The sequence below is a fragment of the Larimichthys crocea genome, chromosome I (assembly GCF_000972845.2).
Source record: "Larimichthys crocea isolate SSNF chromosome I, L_crocea_2.0, whole genome shotgun sequence".
Classification (NCBI taxonomy): Eukaryota; Metazoa; Chordata; class Actinopteri; family Sciaenidae; genus Larimichthys; species Larimichthys crocea.
In genome coordinates this window covers 37,386,983-37,408,524 of record NC_040011.1, presented here as the reverse complement: position 1 = coordinate 37,408,524, position 21,542 = coordinate 37,386,983, and the positions used below count along the sequence as shown (strand labels likewise).

At 42.2% G+C, this 21,542-nt stretch overlaps 1 protein-coding gene across 1 annotated transcript; it reads right to left on the bottom strand.

Moving 5' to 3' along the window:
• Nucleotides 1-70: 70 nt before the first annotated feature.
• Nucleotides 71-21,535, bottom strand: abcb7 (ATP-binding cassette, sub-family B (MDR/TAP), member 7). Its single transcript, XM_010754610.3, has 16 exons — nt 21,386-21,535; nt 19,534-19,617; nt 19,373-19,450; nt 18,060-18,179; nt 14,832-14,964; nt 12,761-13,029; nt 12,054-12,142; nt 11,781-11,868; nt 8,983-9,157; nt 8,227-8,384; nt 6,125-6,288; nt 5,827-5,956; nt 5,222-5,393; nt 3,837-3,940; nt 2,964-3,071; nt 71-1,565 (listed from the first exon to the last, which is right to left on the bottom strand). Exons 1-16 carry the CDS (start codon nt 21,533-21,535, stop codon nt 1,347-1,349), a joined length of 2,241 nt encoding a protein of 746 aa, XP_010752912.2. The 3' UTR covers nt 71-1,346.
• Nucleotides 21,536-21,542: the final 7 nt, after the last annotated feature.

Sequence of the window (21,542 nt, the reverse complement as noted above, 5' to 3'; positions counted from 1 at the left end):
TGAATGGTATAATACGGTATATATCGTCACATCACTCAAGTCGAAACAGAGCGACAGCACAGACTCATTATTATTTAGACAAAAACCAACGTTTATTTATCTGTCAGCACAGTCCGGAATATAAAGAAACAAGCTTTACATCTTGTGTAAAACACCCGACTACTCATTGAATTCATAGATACAACACTATACCAAGGTTCCTAACAAAATGTGCATATCACAGCCAAAACAGCCCTCAGAAAATGAGGACGTACATGAACTGGTAGTATTTAAATATTAACACATAGCCTTCAAGAGGAAGTCTTTATATTCTGAACAAAAAAAAAAAAAAAAGCTGTCTTAGCACTGTTAAAACTTTTCATTAGAAGAGGCCCGTCAACCAAGGCTAAATGATAAGACTGTAAAACGCTCCCAGAGGAGGCTTTCGAGTTGTTGCCTCGTCATGTGGCTCCAATTGTGGTGAAAACCATTCATGATTTATTAGAGTTGCTTCTTGTCATTCTCAGCGCTATATTTGCACGAATGTGACTGTGACATACGGCTAATTCACTGGGGAGCTGTTTTTGTTACATTCATGAGTCCAAATATCCACATTATGTTGTAATTTGTGTCGAAGACTTGATTATCTGCCAAATTTGATATTTTTAGCGCATGCATTTAAAACAGTGTCGTGGGCAAAGTGCATTATGACTGTAAGTATCTGCCTTTATGAAATACTGCAGAACAATCTTCGGTATTTTAACTGTGATCATCTAAATCGCTAAATAAAGCAGCAGCATGTGCACGTCATGAATATTAAAAAAGGCAAAAAAAATATGATATAATTTTATTTTGAAAATAATTTCTAAAAATGTAATCAATACAAATCTTGTGCCACCGTCAAGGCATATGTACGTCACTATGTGTACTCTCATCTGTTTCCAGTGCAATGAAAGATGTCAATAAACCTGATGTCAAAAATGAGGAGTAGAGGGAGGAGGAGGGGGGGCAACCATGTTGACTAACAGATGTCTTACACACACGTATGTGATATACAAGGTCTCTTATGCTTGGCTTCAGCTGAGGCAACTGGCATAGAAGCTCCATCTCTGGACACCCGCCAGTGCTAAACACACTTGCTCCCTGTTCTGCTCCTCCTTCTTCACTTTGGCGAGCAGTGGCCTTTATTCTCATGAGTAGAAGGAGGAGGGCTAGTCACATGGTTGGGGGCTTGGCTGAAGTGGGCGTGGGTATAGGGAATGTAGCCCTACCCCGCTCCCTTCCCCAATGCTGCACAGACACCAGCGGATTCCAGCGTAGGCCATCTGTGAGGGATGAAGAAAGAGACGTGGAGGTGGCGGCTCCTCTCAACAGGAGCAGTTCCCACAGCCTTTAACACTGTTGAGGATCTCCTCCTGCAGTTTCTTCCTCTCCTCCTCCTTCTGGGACAGGCGCTGAGCCGGCGGCTTGGACGAGTCCTTGCTGTCGTTGAGGATTTTGCTGTTCTGAGTGTTCCATAGGTCTCCGTACAAGCTGCCTGGGATGTTGAGGAGGGTGTGGTGGTCGCCTCGCTCTGCAACTTTACCCTGAAAAAAGAGAGCGCAGGGAAAACGAGGAGAAAAAAAAAAAAAGGAACATATGAAATCTAAACTTGCCAAAAAATGGCTGCAGCACACATTACGTGTAAATGAAGAGGCCATGAACACAGAAGTCCTATAGTTAGCGTCTCTTCATGACCACACAACACTGACCACACTCTCTGCGGAGAGTCAGCTCCCCCCTAGAATCCCTGCCGCCTCCCCAACAACTGTTGCAATTTCTCTCGCAAAAACACGGACTCGCAGACACACACGGGCATCCGCACGCAACAAACACACATCCCTCCCACACAGTCAAACACAAATGAAGGCACCCCCTTCCCCCACCTCCCATGAGCATGCAGAGGTGTTGGCATCATCTTTTAGTGCACCCAAGATGAGCACGTGACTGCTTCCGCTCGTTATTTTAATGAGCACCCCAGGCAGTCCTCTGCTGGTGACACCAGCAAACGCCATGGCGACATCACACGCAAACATGCCTCCTCGCCACGACCCTCTGATCCCTGCCATCTGACTCCGGGAACATGGAACGGCATGCTCCCTCTCTCCGCAGTTCAAAGAAAACCTCTTTTCATTTTATCCTATCTGACTCTCGCACCGGTGGAAAATGTCACTTCATCTGCGATACATTTCATATTAACTCTTACTTTCCAGATAATAACCGACTTCGCTCTGTGTCTTTTTGTGCTTAACAGCATCTCAAGCCCAACCCATTACGTACTGCAGCATTTTTCTCTTCACTTTTCACTGATGCACAATACAATTACAATGCACCAAAAATCCATGTCTCCATGGCACCTTCAACCGCTCTTAGACACATGTGACCGAAGGCTGTATAGATAAACCATCTGAATGGCAATCTCCGTTAAACTACGTGTTTAGTCCTGTATGAGGCCTCATCAGTGTCTGGGAAGCTGGCCCATACATTATTAGTCACCGAGACAAACAAGACACGCCATCTGACCAAAACAGCCAGTCGAGTCTGACTGCTTTAATGAGCCCTTATGGAGAAAATAATACATTCAATTCTACCAACAGTGTCCTGTTGTTGTTGAAGTTAATGAGAAAAGCTAAACAAAGCATGTTTTCATCATGTACGTTGTAGAAAGGTAACTCAAAATAAATGAGTGGCAAAAACAAGAGGCTACTTGCTAAATTCTTGTTACTGGCAAATACAGTGGACTGAAGGTCACGCAGAGTTCAGGTCGTCATCCTTCCCTCCGATGCAAAATCGTCTAATTGGACTGGCAATTAACACAGCGCATGTTTATACATGGAAAAATCTGAACCGTCACATTATTTGCTTTTTATGAGCCCGACATCACAACTGGAAATGTTAATCAGGGAATGTATGAGATCAAGTGAAAAAAAAAAAAGTGTTCTTACTTCATTGAGCACAATAATCTCGTCTGCGTCTACAACTGTGGAAAGCCTGTGGGCGATGAACACTGATGTCCTGTCCGTTACCATCTCCTTCATCGAACTCAAGATGTTCTGGAAAACACACAAAGGACAAATAACCTGATCACACTGCGAAACTTTACAAGAGTATCCCCTAATCCAAAAGAAAATAGTTCCAAGGGTTTTCAATAAGGGTAGTCTGCAAAAACAATAAGAACACAAGTGCATGAATGACAGGATATATATGAAATGTACTCCCAAACTTTGATTTGAAGGAGAAGCTAAGTCAACAGAAGGTTGCTCAGCAACATCCACCTTCATATGCTTTTCTTTTCAATGTTTACATATGATAATTTTAAAAAAAAACACCGCCCTGATGAGAAGCAACAGAAAATCTCAATTAACGAACCACGTCTACTGCCCCACTCTTTCTCCTGAAGTTCAGAGAGGGCATGCTGAACTTTCTCATTAAATGTAACATTTACAAAGACTGTGGGGTTTAAGCTGAGCTGGAGATTAAGTGGGAGAAAACAGTGGCAGGTGGCAAGGGAGAACATGGGGGTGGTGTGTGTGTGTGTGTGTGTGTGTGCGTGCGTGTCGAGATGGGGGGTGGGAGCGTATGTCACAGCAGGTATGTGACGCAGGAGTGAGCTGAATTATTGTGTACCTACAGCAGGTGACTGAGTGGGTGTTTGTTCTGCTAAATGTGTATGCAGGCACAATGAGGTGTCAACCTGGGCGTGCAGCAGAGGACGGAGCATTCATGGGGACGTTATGTACGCATGTCTGTGTCTGTCTGTGTGTGTGTGTCTGTGTGTGTGTGTCTGTGTGTGTGTGTTCATGATCTGCCCGGCCCACCTCTTCTGTGATGGAGTCGAGGGAGGATGTTGCCTCGTCATACAGGAGGATGGGTGGATTCTTTAGGATTGCACGGGCGATGGCGACACGTTGCTTCTCCCCTCCTGAAACAGAAACACCGGTTGTCATAAATAAAAGGTTTTGAAATATGTGAGGATACAACAGGTCACTCTCTGGCACTTCTCATCAGATAGTTACCTCAAACAGAGGGCCTGCACTCAGACAATACTAATCCTACAAGCTTCAGACTAGTAAAACAGACTTTCATTTAATTGAAAAGAAAAATCAGCAGGACACAAAGATTTCTCCCACTGTGTCTGACTCGGCCTTTATTACATATGAGCTGTGTGTGGCCTCTTGAAAGCAAGCGGTGTTCAGCAGATATAAATATCGCTGGCAGTGGAGAGCGGCAATGAAGGAAGTTAGGAGCCTCGCAGCCCAGACTGCCCCACCCTCCCTCTCTGAACCTCCCCCCCACCCTCCTCCTCCGACAAACTCGCTGTCACGTACAGCAGCAGAGAAATTAATGAGAAGTTAGTCATGTCTCTATTTTATCCGTCCTCTCACTCATTCGCTCCACATAAAGAAATCTGTGCTGCCGGTAAGCTGCACTGTGAACATTGAGTGAAAGTGCTCACACACACGGCGTGTTTACGTGGGCTAAATGAGTTGCAAAGTGATGCTAGGAGCCAAATACTACGCAGTCCTGTGCGATCACTTTAAAGTTCAAAGTACAAAGGAGAGGACGATAAAATAACAATGCAGCTTCACATTAAGTCTCATAATGAATCTCGTAAAATAAGGTATAATTTAATCATTAACTGAAATCTCATTATTACTTTCTTTTACAAGACAACAGCTTATAATCAAAGTCTTCTCAAACTGAACAGGACAACTCATCAACGATTAGATGTTCTGGATGAGACTATTCATGTTTTTATGAATTATTTGGTGGGTCACGTGATGTGCAATGTTGTTAGGAGTTCAGCTACAACAGCTATACAAATGATTTGCTTAATTTAATTATAAAACAAACTGCAAATTGTGTGAGAATTGGCCCTTTTCCTAAGTGGAACATGTTTAGGTTTTGGACTGTCAGACAGAGTCGGCTATATGAAAGTCAGCTTGGACTTTACTTGTACGTCGTGTTTTATAAGCTAATCAATAATTAAAATAATTCCTAGTCACGGCCTTATACTAGAACAATAATCTGCATGTGCCTGCTCTGTTTGGTTGTATGCAAATTAGAATTTAATTACTAGCAGCCAGTTAGTGAAATAAGTTTTAATTTTTTTGCTAAACATACCACACAAACACTTATTTTCTTTTATCTGATCGTGCAGAGGAGACCATATTTAAACAGCAGACATAACAGAGCAGCGAACCTGACAGCTTGAGGCCCCGCTCCCCAACCTGGGTGTCATAGCCATGGGGCATCCTGAGGATAGCGTCATGGATGCCTGCTAGACGCGCCACTTGGTACACCTCCTCTGGTGTAGCGTTGATGTTCCCGTACTGCAGGTTGTAGAAGATGGTGTTGTGGAACAGAACGGCATCCTGACAACAACACAGATAGATGGAGAGGAGGGGGGGGGCAATGAGGCTTTAGAGAATATTTTTTATTGCAGCAGAGACAGAAACAGAGGATTGCAGATACAAAGACAAGGGTAGGAGGGAGAAAGAGAAAGAACGCAAATGACAAAAATACTGTTCGTGTACCATCTGTTCAGATCAGCCTCTCAGCTCACTGCAGTGAAAATCTAACTGAATTCAGCTTATTTCTAATGCTGGTCTTAACGATTAATGTTACATTGTTCTATGCTGCCCCCTTGTTGTATATAATCATCAATAAAAAGTCCCAAATGTATTACATTAACAACTCAGAAAACATTTCTAGACACATGCATTTCATTTGTGGCTCCAAATAGTAAAAAAAAAATGTTTTCATTGTTGGTTTTTCTTTATTTTCTTGTGTTGGTGTGTCTCAGACCTGAGGTACGACCCCCAAAGTCTTCCTCAGGCTGTCGAGGCTGACGTCTCGGATATTATGCCCTCCTATGTAGATGTTCCCCTGCTGGGGCTCATAGAAGCGGAACAACAGCCGCACAATGGTGCTCTTCCTGCAACCAGACGTGGAACAAATCGTCAGCATCATTCTGTCTGTGAGTTGCACCCCCACAGTCTACTGATAATATCTGATAACACAGTACTGCACATACAAATGAGATGCCACACAGGTGGTTACTCGAGGTGTGATATCCAGTGTATTTGAATGAAAGGTGACCTACCCTGACCCACTGCCTCCAACTATAGCCACCTTCTTCCCAGCAGGCACCTCAAAGGACACTCCGTTCAGGATTTTCTGGCCCTCCAGGTATTCAAAGTAGACGTCCTCGAAGCGGATGGTGGCCTCCTGTGGTGTGATGGTTAATGGCGGGGCGAGATCCCTCTCCTAGAGAAAACCATCAGAGGGTTGAGACAGACAAAACAGGGAGAGAGAGGAGACAGATGCAGAACAGCCACCGGCAAACAGGGCCTAACATGATGCAACGTTACTCCAACACCTTGTAAAGAGGGATAATGCTGGCGCACAGCGTCGCATAAAAGCGGAGACTTTCACAGCAAATTCGAGAGGTCGTTTTACCGTCTGAATCTTCACACGCTGCCCTTCATGGTGACTGAAAGATCAATAGGCATGAAAACTTTCGGTACATACTGAGCTGAGCCACAGCGTGGAGATTCAGCCAAGGTCAGCTGTGAATAAAGCGCCGTCCTTACCCTGAGAGTAAAAGCCTGATCTGCTCGGTTTCTATACTACCTAATAGCAACATAATCACCCTCAATCCACCTCATCCAATTAATACAAATAACTTACAGTCCATTTGTATAAACAGATGATAATTTCACCCCCCCCCCGCATGGAAAAAAGCCAAAATCATTTATTTTTTATTTTGTGGAGCAGTTTCAAGAGAGGGGGAGTTTTAAATTATTTTACATCTACATAATAAGCCAATGTGATGCACAAAAAAAAAACACATTCAGACAGTAATGGCCTGCTGGGCAGTGCCATTCCACAGGGAATCACAATGGAGAGGAGTATTACTGATGAGTGAAAAATAACTGGACAGATTCATTTCTCCTACTGTAATTACAGGCTGGAGACGGGGATGGCATTCATATTGTTAAGCAGCAGCAGCAGCAGCAGCCGGCCGCACATTTGCACTTAAATGTGCTCCTCTGACGCAAGATGGGCTGTGGCGTTGTGTAAAACATGCAATAAAATGACGTTTATGCCTCACGAAAATTGATTTTTGATAGACTATTTTAAATGGTTAAGTTAAAAGAACACGATGTTCGATTTAGCTTCTCAAATGTTTTCTTTGTCACTATATGATAGTAAGTCAAATATGTTTGGACTGATGGCCGTATAAAACAAAGAATCTGAAGAGGACATCTTGGCCTCTGGGATCTTATAACTTGCATTTTTTCCAATATTTTTCCACATAATAAATAATTGATTATTCAAGAAGACGATGGGTTAATCGATCAATACTGAAAATAATTGTTAGTTGCCACCCTAGTGAGTAACTGAAAACATAAATGGGATATTGAGGTAGAGGTGGCGTGACAAAAATAAGCGTCACGAAGTTCCAACCGTGTAAAGACCCTTTCGACTTGACAGTGCTCATTCACTCACAGTTTAAAAGACCTGATAGAAACATGTTTTGAAATCATATATCACAACTATAGTCTGGGGGGCACAAAACAAAGCATGTGATCAGTGAACGTTTGGCAACAGCACCTACTCATGCTGAAAATGAAAGAAAGCAGCCTTTTAACAAACTCCAAAAAAAAAAAAAAAATTAAGGGTGCCTCAATTAAAATGGCTGTTGATCACAGCTGCTTCATAAATCCTCTGAATAAATCACCAAAAATGAGCCGATCAGAGTTCTGCTGCAATCTGTCACACAATCCCGATAAAGATCGCACTAAAGCAGCAAGGAATGTCATGCTGCGCAAGTGGCAACTGATGAGGAAGCACCTGAGTCATATCAAGCACCTAACTCCTGTTTTACTACAGTCGGTAGTCAACACAACAACTATCAGTTTTTTTACAGCACCTGTAAAAAGGATATATCATGCTAACTCAGCCCCGCGTGCAATTATACACGATGCACGTGTATTTTCAAAAGGCTGTATCTAGATTTTATACTGAACTCTAGATTTTATACTGAACTCTAGATTTTATATTGAACTCTAGATTTTATATTGCCTTCTATTGTGTAAAAGTGCGCTTCCACTGTTCTTTCTTTTTAAAAGGAAGAAGAAAAAAATGTAAAATAAAGTATAATGCAGTTGCAGAGAAGTGCATGTCAGGCTGACCAGTTACCTTGATCTTTGTGTCGACGCTGAGCAGGGTGAAGAGAGTGTTCATGTCTATTAGGGCCTGCCTGGTCTCTCTGTACACTGTACCCAGGAAGTTGAGGGGGAGGGAGAGCTGGAAGAGCAGTCCGTTCACCATCACCAGGTCTCCCACGGTCATTGTACCTGCACAACGGCGACAAAACAACTTACAGGGATGCATGTAATCTAGCTCTATTGTATCATTATGTGTATCTTTTGGTACAAGATTTAAAAAAAAAAGAAAACACACTCAAACCATTTCTTCTTTCAAGTTGTGAAAGCAGACAAAGCATGTTACAGTCTGAATCTATCTCCACCCACTGTGATTTCATTTTCTGCATCAAGGCTATTTTATTTTTCTATTCATGCCACTTTTTCATGCTTGCTGTGCTTTGTTCTCATTTAGTTTCTATTATCCAGTTCAGTCAGGGTTTTACTTGTCATTTTCATCCGTCCATTTGATTTCATTTTGAGGTGTTTTTTTTTTGTTTTGTTTTTTTAAGCTTTCTTGTTTTCAAATGTCCCTTTTTTTTACCCATTTTGCTGCAGATCATGGGCATAAAGAGGTAAATTTAGGACAGGTGTTGCACTGTTACACCTGGTTGCTATCAATTTATTTCATGGTTTATAGATCTTGGATTAGAAAAGAAAATTGGAAACACACTCACACACACACACTCACACTCACACACACACACACACACACACACACACACACACCTAAACCTCCTAAGTCACTCACCTGCAGCAATGCCCTTGCTGGCCAACACCATGATGCCAGTGAGGCCGACACTGAAGATGGCACTCTGGCCAAAGTTGAGCATGGCGAGCGTGGACGTGGTTTTTAAGGAGGCTGACTCATAGATCTTCAGATATCCGTCATATCTTTCAGCTTCATACTTCTCATTGTTGAAGTACTGCAGCCAAGATGAGAAACATGAAGGGAGGGAAGGGAGAAGGGAGCACAGGGCAAGGAGACGGCAACGGGATAACACAAAAGGGAAGAAAGTGTGAGTTGAAAGAGAAGGAGGGAGAGACACGAAATACGGTTAAGGTTAAAAGGTTAAGGAAGCATTGAGAGCAGGGTCAGGCACTTTAACGGAGTCTGCCTCTCGGCTGCATTTGTTCTCTGTGACCGCTCTGGGCGTAGTCTGGGTCTCAGTTGGCCTCTAAAGCACTTTTTTATGTCTTGTAGCTTCATCTCTTCCCTGCTGATCTTTAAAGAATTGGAGGGCGATAAAACAAAACTTTGCTGAGCGGGATCTGAAGCTTTGGCAGAGGAGAGTTATTATCGCAAAAGAACAGTTTACAAAAACATTATAAGAGCAAGGAAAGCCTGCTGCAGAGTATTCATCATTGGCGCTGTTGTTACATCTCCGTAGTTATATCTGCAACAGCTTACACAGACACCTACCAACAGAGCACAGAGAGCTCTTAAGTGTTACACCACACAAGCAGCTCTAATTTTGATTAAGACATATAGCTATCATTAAGAGGGAAGGAAAAAAAAAACTCCTCATGAATCAGCCACAAGCACATCTCTAAAATTCAGCACATAAACTACAGCATGACAACAACAATGACCCTCATCATCTCTGCTGCCAATTACCTAATATTACTGTTTGTTTAGTTTGCACTACTGTTCCTCTGCTCTGCTTAAGTGGGCGATTTGCTCCTCTAGCTAACGGCATCGGTGCTGTGCTGCTACCGACTTGCCACTGATTTGCATATAGGGAAATGCAGGAAATCAGAGAGAGAGAGAGAGAAGAAAGTAGCACATGGAGGACAAACAGAGGCAGTGCAAGGCACCATGTTCAGGTTCTCATCCAGCCCTTTGTGAAAGTGGAACGGATTTCTGAGTGGGCGGAGATCTAATTACATATGCACACTCACAGCTCAGAGTGATGCTAAATCCGGCCGCGCTGGCACAGATGACACAAAATAACACAGAACAAAACGTTAAGGAAAACAGGATGCAAAATAATACAGCAAAGAAAATAACATGGATACCAAAATATATCTGGAACAGCCAACAAAGCTCCCGAAACTGGATTGTGATTATATGAGTACTATATGTACAATGAGTTTACCTAGATGGAGGCTTAAAGCAGCAAAAAATAAATAAAAAAAATGAAGATTTAGGACGCCCATGCTGCTGAGAAAAGTTAAAGCAAGGTTTAAATCACAACACAACATCACATCTCTCATGTGTCTGTGAGAGCACACTCACCCATAAACCACCCTGGCCCTCAGCAGACATGTCTATTCAAAAGAAAGCCTCGAGTGGCAGACACTTCCAGTCCAAAACTATAACTGAGACACGATTCGAATCATTGACTAAACCGGGAAAATAGTCCAGAGTGTCCAGTGATCAATGTCTCTTTGTTTGTAGTGGCTGGGATGACATTTACAAAACTGGGTTTTACAGTAAAAGGGAAGAAGCGCAGTGCGGAGAATGAGAGTGATTAAACATATAAAGCCGTGCAAAAACCCAGAAAAGTATGAATGTGTCACTACAGAGCTGACAAGATTATTTGATTAGTTGGATTGGATAGTAGGGTTTGTTGCTTTTTTTTCTGTCTTTTGTGACAGTAAACTGAAAATCTTTGGAAAGCCTGAGGGATGTTAGTCAGACAAAATGAAAAATTTTAAGATGTCACCTTGTGCTTTAGGTATTTTTGATTAAAAAAAAAAATCTGTCAGTTAATTCAGGGGAAAAAAAGATAGATTAATTGATAATGAATTATTAGTTGAATATAGCAATATGTATGTTTGACAAATGTTTGACAAACTTTGTCATCTCTTTAGGCACCAGAACTATGAACTGTATCTCAATATGAGGATTTCATCACAACACAATTATATAGAGAGACAATAATCAATAGTATTGAACTGTTGGCTGACTCTGATCAATACATCAGTTGTAAGGGCTACAACATGACTGTGTCAGTCCAGTTCACTTTACTAGCTATGAAATTCATCCTTGTTCAAAAAAGAAACAAATATCAATATGAAAGTATTTGTAGTCAAGCTTATTGTCTATTGACTACAACAAGAATATGAACATTTATACTGAATCGCTGCATAACAAAGGTTTCACGACCGACTGACTAGTCTGTATCTGCAAATTTAGGTTGGTGTGGCTTTGCTCTGTAACACCTTGGGGGAATACGACCTTTAAGTGAACCTATGGTAGATATTGACAACTTTCTGTTCTTTGGGCCATAAGTTCTACTCCTCTCACTCAGTAAAACAAACTTAACTTTCAGGTTTATCTTGTTTACCTTTATCTTCTTATGACAGTGAGTTTTGTGTGTGAAAGTGGTGAGAGTTAGAGAAAGAGAGGCACGGAGACAGAAAGAGAGCTTTTCTTTGATTAAAAGGCATATTATGACAGTAGCAATCATGCCAGTGAAACGCTATTACCACCGAAGAGTAAACATTTGTTCACGTCAATGTGGCTGACGTAGGTGAATAGTTACAAAAAAAAAGACTGAATTAATAAAGGGAGGAGGTTGGAGAAGTGTGGTCGGATCTCACCTTAACAGTTTCATAGTTAAGGAGGGAGTCAATAGCTGCGTTGCCGGCTTCATTGTCTGCTTTGTTCATTTCTATCCGGAAGCGGGTCCTGTGCGCAGAGACACATTCACAATCACATAGGCACATTCTTGAACATCGTCAGCACACAGAGAGCAACAGAACTATTTGCTGAATCATTTTTAAATGATAAGAAACACGCTAAGCAGTGAAAAAACAACCGACTTGAACTACAGGCAGAAGACACAAGACAAGTACAAACATCCTCATTGTTACCTCCACTGAGTGAAGAGAATGGTGAAGAGGGTGTATGCTGATAAGGTACCCAAGGTCACTGCTGCAAACTGTCCACCAAACTTGTAATACTGCAGAAGAGAAAAGCGCAGTCAAAATTAGATCACCGTGACCCCACCGTTGGCGTCACAAGGCATTCTGAATACGTACTGTTTTTGACCATTCCACTATGAAATTGAGTGTTACAAATGGAGGAGAAACCAGAGGAACTAATCGTGCTAATGCTTTAGCTATTTGGGCAATGGAGTCTGGCCTCATTACAGGCAAGCTGACATTATGGCTCAGAGTGGAATAATAGCACGAAGCTATAGATGAGCCGTACTTTCAGTGGTGGCCAAGGAGGGGGGGGGCATCTGTTGAGGGCATAATTCACAGGAGGACATTAAGCTGCTACAAAGCTTTGGGATTCATCATTGACAATAATAGGCCCAGAGTTGCCACAAAAGTTCATGGGGATTCATATTCCATTTACAGTACAACGTAAATGAGACAATATCCCTGAAATTAATTTCCTGCTGTAAAGAGTGTCAAGGTGATGAAAGGCCCTGAGCTAACATTAAGGACTAGCAACAAGAAATAAAAAGCCACAAAATTGTGAGCAGTGTTTCTGGTGGTATGCAACAATAACATCAAAGCTTATGATTACCGTCATTAGCATCTCTGTGTGTGGATGTCACCGCGAGACTCACCAAAATCGAACTCACGAGGCCCATCTCAAAGACAGTGGGTCCTAGATTGAAGACGAGGGCACTCAGGACAAACGAGATGCCCCGCGTGCCACGATCGATGGCCTTGGACAGCGCTCCTGTCTGCCGGCTGAGATGGAAACCTAGATCTAGATTGTGCAAGTGCAGGAAGACGTTCTTGGCGATGCGTCTGATGGAGCTCTGGGCCACCTTGCCGAACACAGTGTTCCTCAGCTCGTTGAAGAGGGCTGCACAAGCCCGTGATGCGCCATCTGGGATAAGCGGAGGAGATGGAGAGTTTAGCACACCTGCTGTGAAAAGCAGGGAGGTTCAGACAGCAGGGCTGGGCGCTATCAAGTGATAATATATCCCCATCCTAAAAACTAAGGACTGCTATGTACTGACCCCCCACCTTTTCTGTCTTGTATGATGTAATAGAGTACTGAAACAGCTGAGACTAGACATGTTGGAGGTTTGTCACCTGCTCTAAAGTGAAAGCTTGTGTGAGGTGACGTGGCAGGTTTTTTTTCCACATCATATCTGGTCTGCAAGCACTGCAGTGCTACAGCACCAACCTCCCCAAGCCTCTGTAATTACAAAGCAGGATGCTGTCTGAAGCCTCACTACTATGACAGGCCAGCACACTGCAGACTGAGAGGAGGGAGGGTATCTGAGTGTTTTCAGTGTGTGTGTGTGTGGCAGGGAGCGGGCTACATGTGTGAACAGAATACTAGAAGAGGGGGAGGTGGTTTTAATAAGAGTGTCATGAAAAGATGTGACTATGACTGAATGAACCTGAACTGGTTTAATTTCACTACTGTCTGAGTCCAGACTGATGTGTAAGATGAGGGTGGGTTCAAGCACCAAAGCCTTTCTTTAAGGTGTTTTTAATACTGAGTATTTTTGTAAATTAAATTATAATAAAGCTACCTTATATGCTGCTCTATAAGAGTTTTAGTCAAATAAAATCAAAGATCTAATTCCAAGACAGTCAATTATTTGATCCCTCACACTTCTCATAAACTGTTACACCAGCAGATGGCTAGCATGACTGTCACAAATTAACATTAGTCTGTGTTTGAATGACACATGGCCTTCCCGTGGCGATTTCACCGAGTTGCGTGAATACATGACTTGTCTGCTGAGACCAAAGTCGGTGTAATAATCGCTCAGTCTGCCGGTCTTCATGGGGCTGTAATGTGGCGTTAAATAGGAATGCTCATCTAATGAACAATGTGTCCACATCTGACAAGGTAGGATGAGCACTGTGCAACCCTTTCAGCCAAATTACACTCGTCATCGCAAGCTCAGAGTACCTGGCTCTGAGTGTCGCAAAGAAGGGAACAAAAAAAAAAGTACAATTTCTTTCTTTGAGAGCATCTCCTTCATTCTTCTTCGTCATCTTAATACATCCTGTCTGGAGTCCTGCTCATGTGCTCCAATTATTCAAGAGACAGCATTAGTGTGCAAGACCTAAGTGGGCTCATTAAAATAAGTGGCTACAGGGCTAAGTGTACGTTGCATCCAAGTTGATCTCACTTAAGGCCAGAGTGACTTGCGATGGGTGTCAAATTCACAATATTTATTTTTCTATTTTTTTTTTTGCTTTTCATCAGCAGCTCGGTGAAAAAAAAACATCACCTCTGACCTTATAGTCACTGGGCCTATTTGGACAAAGAGGAGAAAAAAAGAGAGGCACTCTCAAGGGATGAAGTGATAGAAACATCCCTGGCCTTTGCATAGCACTAAAAAACATCCAGCTGCTTTCAAAAAAGGACATTAGCAATTTCTTCCGCACTGCTTTAGAAACGTCTCGAGCCCTGTTTGCTTTGGGAGCACACAGGTATCATTTGAAAAGTCGTCAGCGCTCAGAAGAGGCCCCGCACGGACTGACAGTAGTGAACTCAGGAGCAGAACATAATGTAATGTAAATAATGTCAGGGAGAGGCAGAGGTTGCGGAGTGGCATTGATATGAATGTGTTGGGAAAGGTCAGCTTGCAGATAATAGGCAGTCCCACAGTCCCCCTCTGATGAGCGCGGCACCTGCCAGTGCAACACAAGTCTGGGACTCACAGCCAATCAGCACGGCCGTTGCCATGGTAGCCACAGTGCTTGGCGCGTCATTCAGGTTCAGCATGTGTCCCGACATCTGGTTAAGCTCGTCCACTGCATACTTAAACATGAAGGGCACCGTCACATTGGTCATCTGGGGAGGGAGGGAGGAAACATTTAGAGAAGAGGGGGGAGAAAGAAAAAAGAAAAATGAGAGAGGAAACAGTTTCAAATAGCCTATTAGACAGACATATGTTCAATACAGCCCAGTGCCATTTTTCTAGTCCTCTGTAGTGCCTCTGTGTGTGCTCCCTTCATGCTTAGAGAGATGGATTTCCACCACTGTTAGAGCAACAACATTACCCATTCAGTCAGACTCAAGGATATGTATGTATGTAAGTATGTATTCATGTGTGTGTGTGTGTGTGTGTGTGTGTGTGTGTGTGTGTGTGTGTGTGTATTCTTCCCTACTGGCTGGTGCTGGTGCGGTGGCTGGTGCTTCCTGCTAATGGAATTGAAATGGTTATTAGGGCTAATTAAAAGCACAGGGACAGCTGTGTGACTCAGGCTAGGCGGTCCGCTGCGCATTAGGACAGCCAGAGAACACAGCAGCACACCGCAGAGCATTTTCATTTGAAACCCATTTCATTTGAACCTCTCAACCCCGAACACAGAGGAGGCCTTTTTTTTTCCTTTCTTTTTTTTTACTCACTCCTGTCAAATTATGCACAATATAATTTTGATAAGAGTTAAGAAAAAGGAACCCCACGATGACCCTGTTAATGTTAAAGGAAACCTAACAATGCACCATTTATACCGCAAAAGCCACATCTTCAGGTTCCTCGTTTTATACACTTGGGTATTATACTCAGACAATAGGCGTCCTCTGGGTCTCTCAAGGTAAGACAATATCTTTGCTATCGAGACAACAGAACATAGCCTCGGCTATTATCACAGGCCAAAATATGTCCTCAATTTTACCGCTAATACATGATAAGGTTGGACGTGCTCTTTCAATACACTAACCAACTGGAGATGAAATCAACAGCATGTCAATCTGTACCTGGCGAGATGTCATCTCATAATAGAGATATTATGTCAAGTAGCAGAGAAGGGGCTCCAGGCTATCAAGAATTAACTTAAGCTGACAGAATGACACACATACACTTGCACGCAGACAGACAGAGGGGGCTTCATTTGAGGCAAACGAAAACAAGAGCTTCTATATAATCAGTTATTTGAAATGAAAATGTCACTGGCATTGCGGAGTGCAGAGGTGTGATTTACTGTAACCACATAATTATTCAGTTGATTTAAAAATTGCCTCCACACTGCTGGTGGTTTCAGTTCAAACAGACAAGCTGGAGAAATCGAGGCTAACTCCAGCCAAGCAGGGAAAAAAAGGAGAAGATTGGATTGCATGTGTGTGTTCCCTCCATCCTTAGCGCGCACATACACACACGCACATATATATACACACACAAGCACACACATAAACACACACATGCTGAGCAGAAGCAGTACATGCTTATTTAGGAGCTGTGAATTTGTGATTGTTTTCCAGGGTGTAAATTAGAGACCATCAACAAAGGAAGAGGAAATGCATCATGCACTGATTGATGCAATTAAATATTTAAAAATTTGTATCTGTTTTACATGCACACAAGTGTTACACAGGCCCTTTACACAACCGATGCTGAGTGCTCAGGTTGGTTGAGCAAACAGTGGTCAAAGCAGAGCAAGGAGGTATTTCTGATTCCAAATATTTTAATAAATTAGACTAATGCTTTGACGTGTTTTGGCGTTGACCTTTACTAAAACTTTGCTACACTTTTGACTATTGTAGGTCATTTTCAAAATGATGGACCTCCTCAAGATCAACATGTTGACTCGAGCAGGCTGTAAAGCCATGATTAGAGGTGAACAGCCAGCACATCAATTTAAAAACCACCATGTGTCAACAATGACAACAAACTAATGAAAGGTTGGAACCTGTTTGTTAGAAACACTCTATTATTTTCTTTCTCTGCAATGTGCTTTTTATGTGCAGTGATCAACAAATTTCTGCCAATCTGTATAAACTGATTTATTTCCTATAGTCTTCTGAGGTGAGCATTTAAAATGTTAAAGAAATATGCTAAAGGTAAATAAATGGAAATCTTTATGCAAATGCTTAAAGACCAAGATGTCTGATATATGTCCATCCACTCTCCTTTATGCAAATAAGAACTGCAGACAGTGAAACATTGGCTTGGTTTTTGTCCTCCAGGGTTAAATTTCCAACAACACAAATACTGTAGGTCATGAATGAAATTCTGTGTGAGCAGCCAACTCTCGCCAATTGAACTTCAAAGCATCTTACCAGAGTGCAAACGCACCACGTGACCAGACTTTTCATATCAATCCTGTCTTCCAACAGCAGTGCCAAACAACAATGACATGCTGCCCGCTGACAAATAACAAAATCAGACACAATGCCTAAACAAGTTGTGCTGTGAAACAGATTTTAGCTTCTCCAGAGGAGATGCTGCAGCTTAGTTTATGAAATTGTCAAACTCCTTGTTTTAACTGTGGCATTTTTTCTTGATTCTCATTTTAGAGACAATAGCTTTTTTTAAAAAAACAACCTCTGTCAATTACTAATCTTGTTGTTTTAAATGTCGTCAGCAGCAACCGTGGACTGTCAAGTCTCGCTTTCACCAGACTTCAGGGCAGCAGAAAAAGAAGCTCTGGATCTCAGCAGCCACTTGAATAATTTTTTGTTGTTGGTATTTTTTTACTACCCTGTTGACGTCTGATCACAAAACATACCTACGCTTGTTTTACCAGAAGAAAAATGATTAATCAGGATTTTTAAGTCTCCATGATACACTACTTTTGCACTTTAAAATGGGCGGCATGCAAGGAGGACTCTTGATGCTTGACTTATTGTATCTGAAACAAATCTAATGTAATCAGGGGACATTAGCTATTGTTAGAAAGTCACTTTAATGTGAAAGAAATCAACAACACAGAAAACAGAGGTAAGAGTCAATGTCACAGAGAATAAATATGAAACAGGGGACTGGGGACTTCCTCGATGCAAAGTGGTGGGACTTAAAATATCGTCGGTTGTGTTGTATACACAAACAACGCTGCTTAGGGCCATTTAAACAGATCAAATGAGCTTTATATGATACAAAAATGACAAGGAAATACAAAAACAAAGGAAACCTAGTTTAATACCCACGACACTGTCTGTTAATTTACCTTGGCTCCAGCGAGCAGGCCCAGAGAGATGGCTACACGGGCACGCAGGTCTGGTCTATTCTTTGGCCATACATAAGACAGCATTGCAGACAGGATCTGGGCTGAATTGACCTCCTTCAGCTGTGGAGAAGAAACAAAAGCAAAGCCTCTTCTTAGATCATAGCACCCTTAATTTATTAAACAGGTTGTCCTGTGTTACTAAACCACAACATTAACTTTGTAACCTGCCTCATGTTTGCCAATATTGGCAACTAGCTTGCATTTTGATTTCAGTGTGACAATCCCAATAACCTAAAGATGGCTCTCTAGGCAGAGACACATGGAACATCAAATGCCAATGGCAGTCCCTTGGGAGGATCTGGGAGAAGCAATGACAGCAAAGTCTCCAGGTGGACCTGGGGATCCAGTCTGACACTACAAGTCCCGGGAGACACCTGGGCTGTCATCCCAGTTGAGTTTGAGAGCTCACTGGTGCCAACATGGCTGTTTACCCACACTCCACCATACACCTGCCACAGGGACTCTCTGCAGGCCAAAGAATATGCAGTAATTCCTCTAATCCACTCAATATGGTGGCCACGCCATACAACGCCTAGTAACCTACAAATAAATTACACTGAAACTGTGCCCAACACCTGCCTTTAATCAAACACAATCAAGCAGTGTGTGACACTGCGTAGAGAGGATTAACATTAACAGTTGAATGTGCAACTGAGGTCCCTGTACCATATGTGATGGAGACTAGTTAGTGTATAATAAAAGTCTGTTAGCTCAACTTCATTACAGCTTTTTGTTATATCTAAAAATAGGACACGAGTAAAGACTTTTCAGTTTATATACTAAACATATAGACTGTCTATATTTAGATCTATTAATAAATAGATCAATGAAGTTCATTGTTCATTGTAGTGCTTAAACAATCAGGCAATAGTTTTTAAAGCTTTCTGGCCCATAACCCATTTTTGACCCCAAACAGTCATGTATACTTTATTTTAAAGAGCGTAAGGGAAATTACTGTGTATTTCAAAGCTCTGTCATATTTTATTAATCACTATATTATATCAGTATATGACAATCCCAAAGCGGAAAGACACAAGACCAACACAGCAAAGATAATACTTTGACCTTTGGTCACTTGAGAAAATATTCGTCAACAGACCAGTTCAAGAAAACAGTTAAGAGATTAATAAATAGTGAAGATAATCATTACTTGGAGACAAAGTCCACTTGCGTTACTTTCACTTCACTTTGTTTAAAGTGTACCTGCAAAATCTGTCCTTAAAAATAGCAGCTCAAGAGGGCACGATACTCACCACGTTTTTTGGATCTGCATTTAGCCGTCCTCCCGCGTTTCCGTGCCAACATGTTCTTTTGTCTGTAATCTGCAAATGCTGTGGAAACATCACACGTTGTTATTCTAGTTTCAACTTTAATAGCCGACAAAGATTCGTGACTCATTCTCAAACATACTTACTTTTGCTGCCTCCAAAATCCGACGACTGTTTTCGCTCCTGCTTGTGCTCCATGTAGCTGTTCGTAGGTGTGGAGGGGGACTCAGCTGAAACATACAAGATTGTCTCATTTGACCGATGTTTCTCATATCGGATTCATTTTTAACGGATGTTTCAATATTAAGAAACACTGAAATGCATTAAGCAACAACTGAACATCCACAAAAAAAGGTTAAATAAGGGGCAGTCAGTAGAGTAGTGGGTTAAGCGGCCGCCCCGTGTGTGGAGGCTATAGTCCTCGCTGCAGCTGGCCCCGGTTCGAATCCCGCATCGGACGGCCATTCACTGCTTTCCACGCCCCCTCTCTCTGCCCACTGCTTCCTGTCTATCTTCAGCTGTCCTATCATTAAAAGGCATAAAAAGCCCAAAAAAATCATCTTTAAAAAAAAAAAAAACAAGGTAAAACAAACCGTGAACATATTTAATTAGTCAGAATGAACAAGCTACACAACTTTCCCTTCTCTGTGTGTTTCCACCACACTGCTCAGAGTTTAAAGTTTACGCAAGTGTCGGGGACTTACTGAACAAACAGAAGTTGAGGACTGGTTTCTAAAATAAAGATTTGAGTTTGAGTTATAGAAATTGTGACAGCCCCACCCTTTATGTTGGGGGTGTTATTGGCAGTCTGCTGGTTGGTCTGTTTTCCAGGTTCACCAGAGGTGGGAACATCATCAGGAGATTGTGCTACACCTGGGCCCGGTGAAGCACATTTATCTCCATGCTGGCTGCTCTCACGCCCTCAATCCGTTCACGCCGTTTATGGAGGACGCCACGGCGCGGCTGTGCTCTCCTGTTTTCTTTCGTGTTTTTGCACTCACTCACACACATGCATCCATGCACACCTACACCACTGATTACAGATACTGATCGTTTGTTTAATTTAATAAACATGTCACGGTGGTATTTAAACCTCGTCTCCTCTCCCGTTCTTGGTTGCAGTCCCCGAGCCGGACTGTAACAAAATAATGTTTCATTTGTGTTCTTTACCTTTTGTGAGCCTGTGGAAACGTCATGCTCAGTTTATGAAGAATACAAACTACTAATAGGTTGATAGTGCTCGATATATATATCGTGCACTGAGTTTAAACTCTTACAAAATTACATATCTTTACTGGTGACAAGAGTGAGCCAATATTGCACTGGAACACTACATCCTGTTATCTATGATGACTTGGCACATTATGAAAACAAACACTGTGTAAACAGCAACACAACAGAAAGTAAAAGTAGCTTTTATTTTAAACATTTACTAGGTAAAAAAACTAATGAAGTGCTCATTAGTAAATACATAAATTATATTCTTGGCTCTCAGCAGGAGATCATAGCTTTATCTAGATGGACTGTCAGCTGTTGTGGTTGTTAAAGTAAAGTTCAGAAATAATCAATAACAAACAGTGACATGAGGTCCGTGTCTGTCTGTGGGTGGCTCAAACTAACTCTTATCTAACTTTTCACTGCTGTCAGGAGGCACTTACAACACGTGACTGAGACACTGACGATGCTGCAACTTTTAACACGATAAATATGTACAGCTGTGCCACAAACAGTTCAAATATCAGTGGAAATATTCACAATAATACTCAAACACGTGAATGTTATTAAAGATAGTTAGCAAGTTGGCTAACCGGTCGCTCAGCTGCCAACTTAAGCAGCCGGTTTATTAAAAGTTTACAGCAACAAAGACACTTGTAAACAAGCGATAACAACATCTGATATAACTTCTTGGAAAGTTAGTCAACACCGCTGTCCATTTACTGTCCTTGTCACACCAGAAACACCGTGTCCTCTCCACACATGTCCACGTCCTTCACTCACCAGCTGTGCACTTGTACGTCTGTGGTCCGTCACTTTGTCTCTCGGACTTTTAGTCCAGATGTGATACGAGCTCGTCTGTCGGAGGAGAAGCGCTAGTTTGCGTTTTTGGAAGTGAAAGCCGCATTTTAGCGGTGCCAACATCGGCGCCATGTTTGAC

Excerpts from the sequence above, each read along its gene's own strand:
- abcb7 (XM_010754610.3), bottom strand. The coding sequence starts at position 21,535 with ATGGCGCCGATGTTGGCACCGCTAAAATGCGGCTTTCACTTCCAAAAA. Across the intron at positions 3,941-5,221 it reads GCGGGGCCTCAAGCTGTCAG|GAGGGGAGAAGCAACGTGTC; the intron begins GTTCGCTGCTCT and ends TTTCTGTTTCAG. Across the intron at positions 3,072-3,836 it reads TCGACTCCATCACAGAAGAG|AACATCTTGAGTTCGATGAA; the intron begins GTGGGCCGGGCA and ends TGTGTTTTCCAG.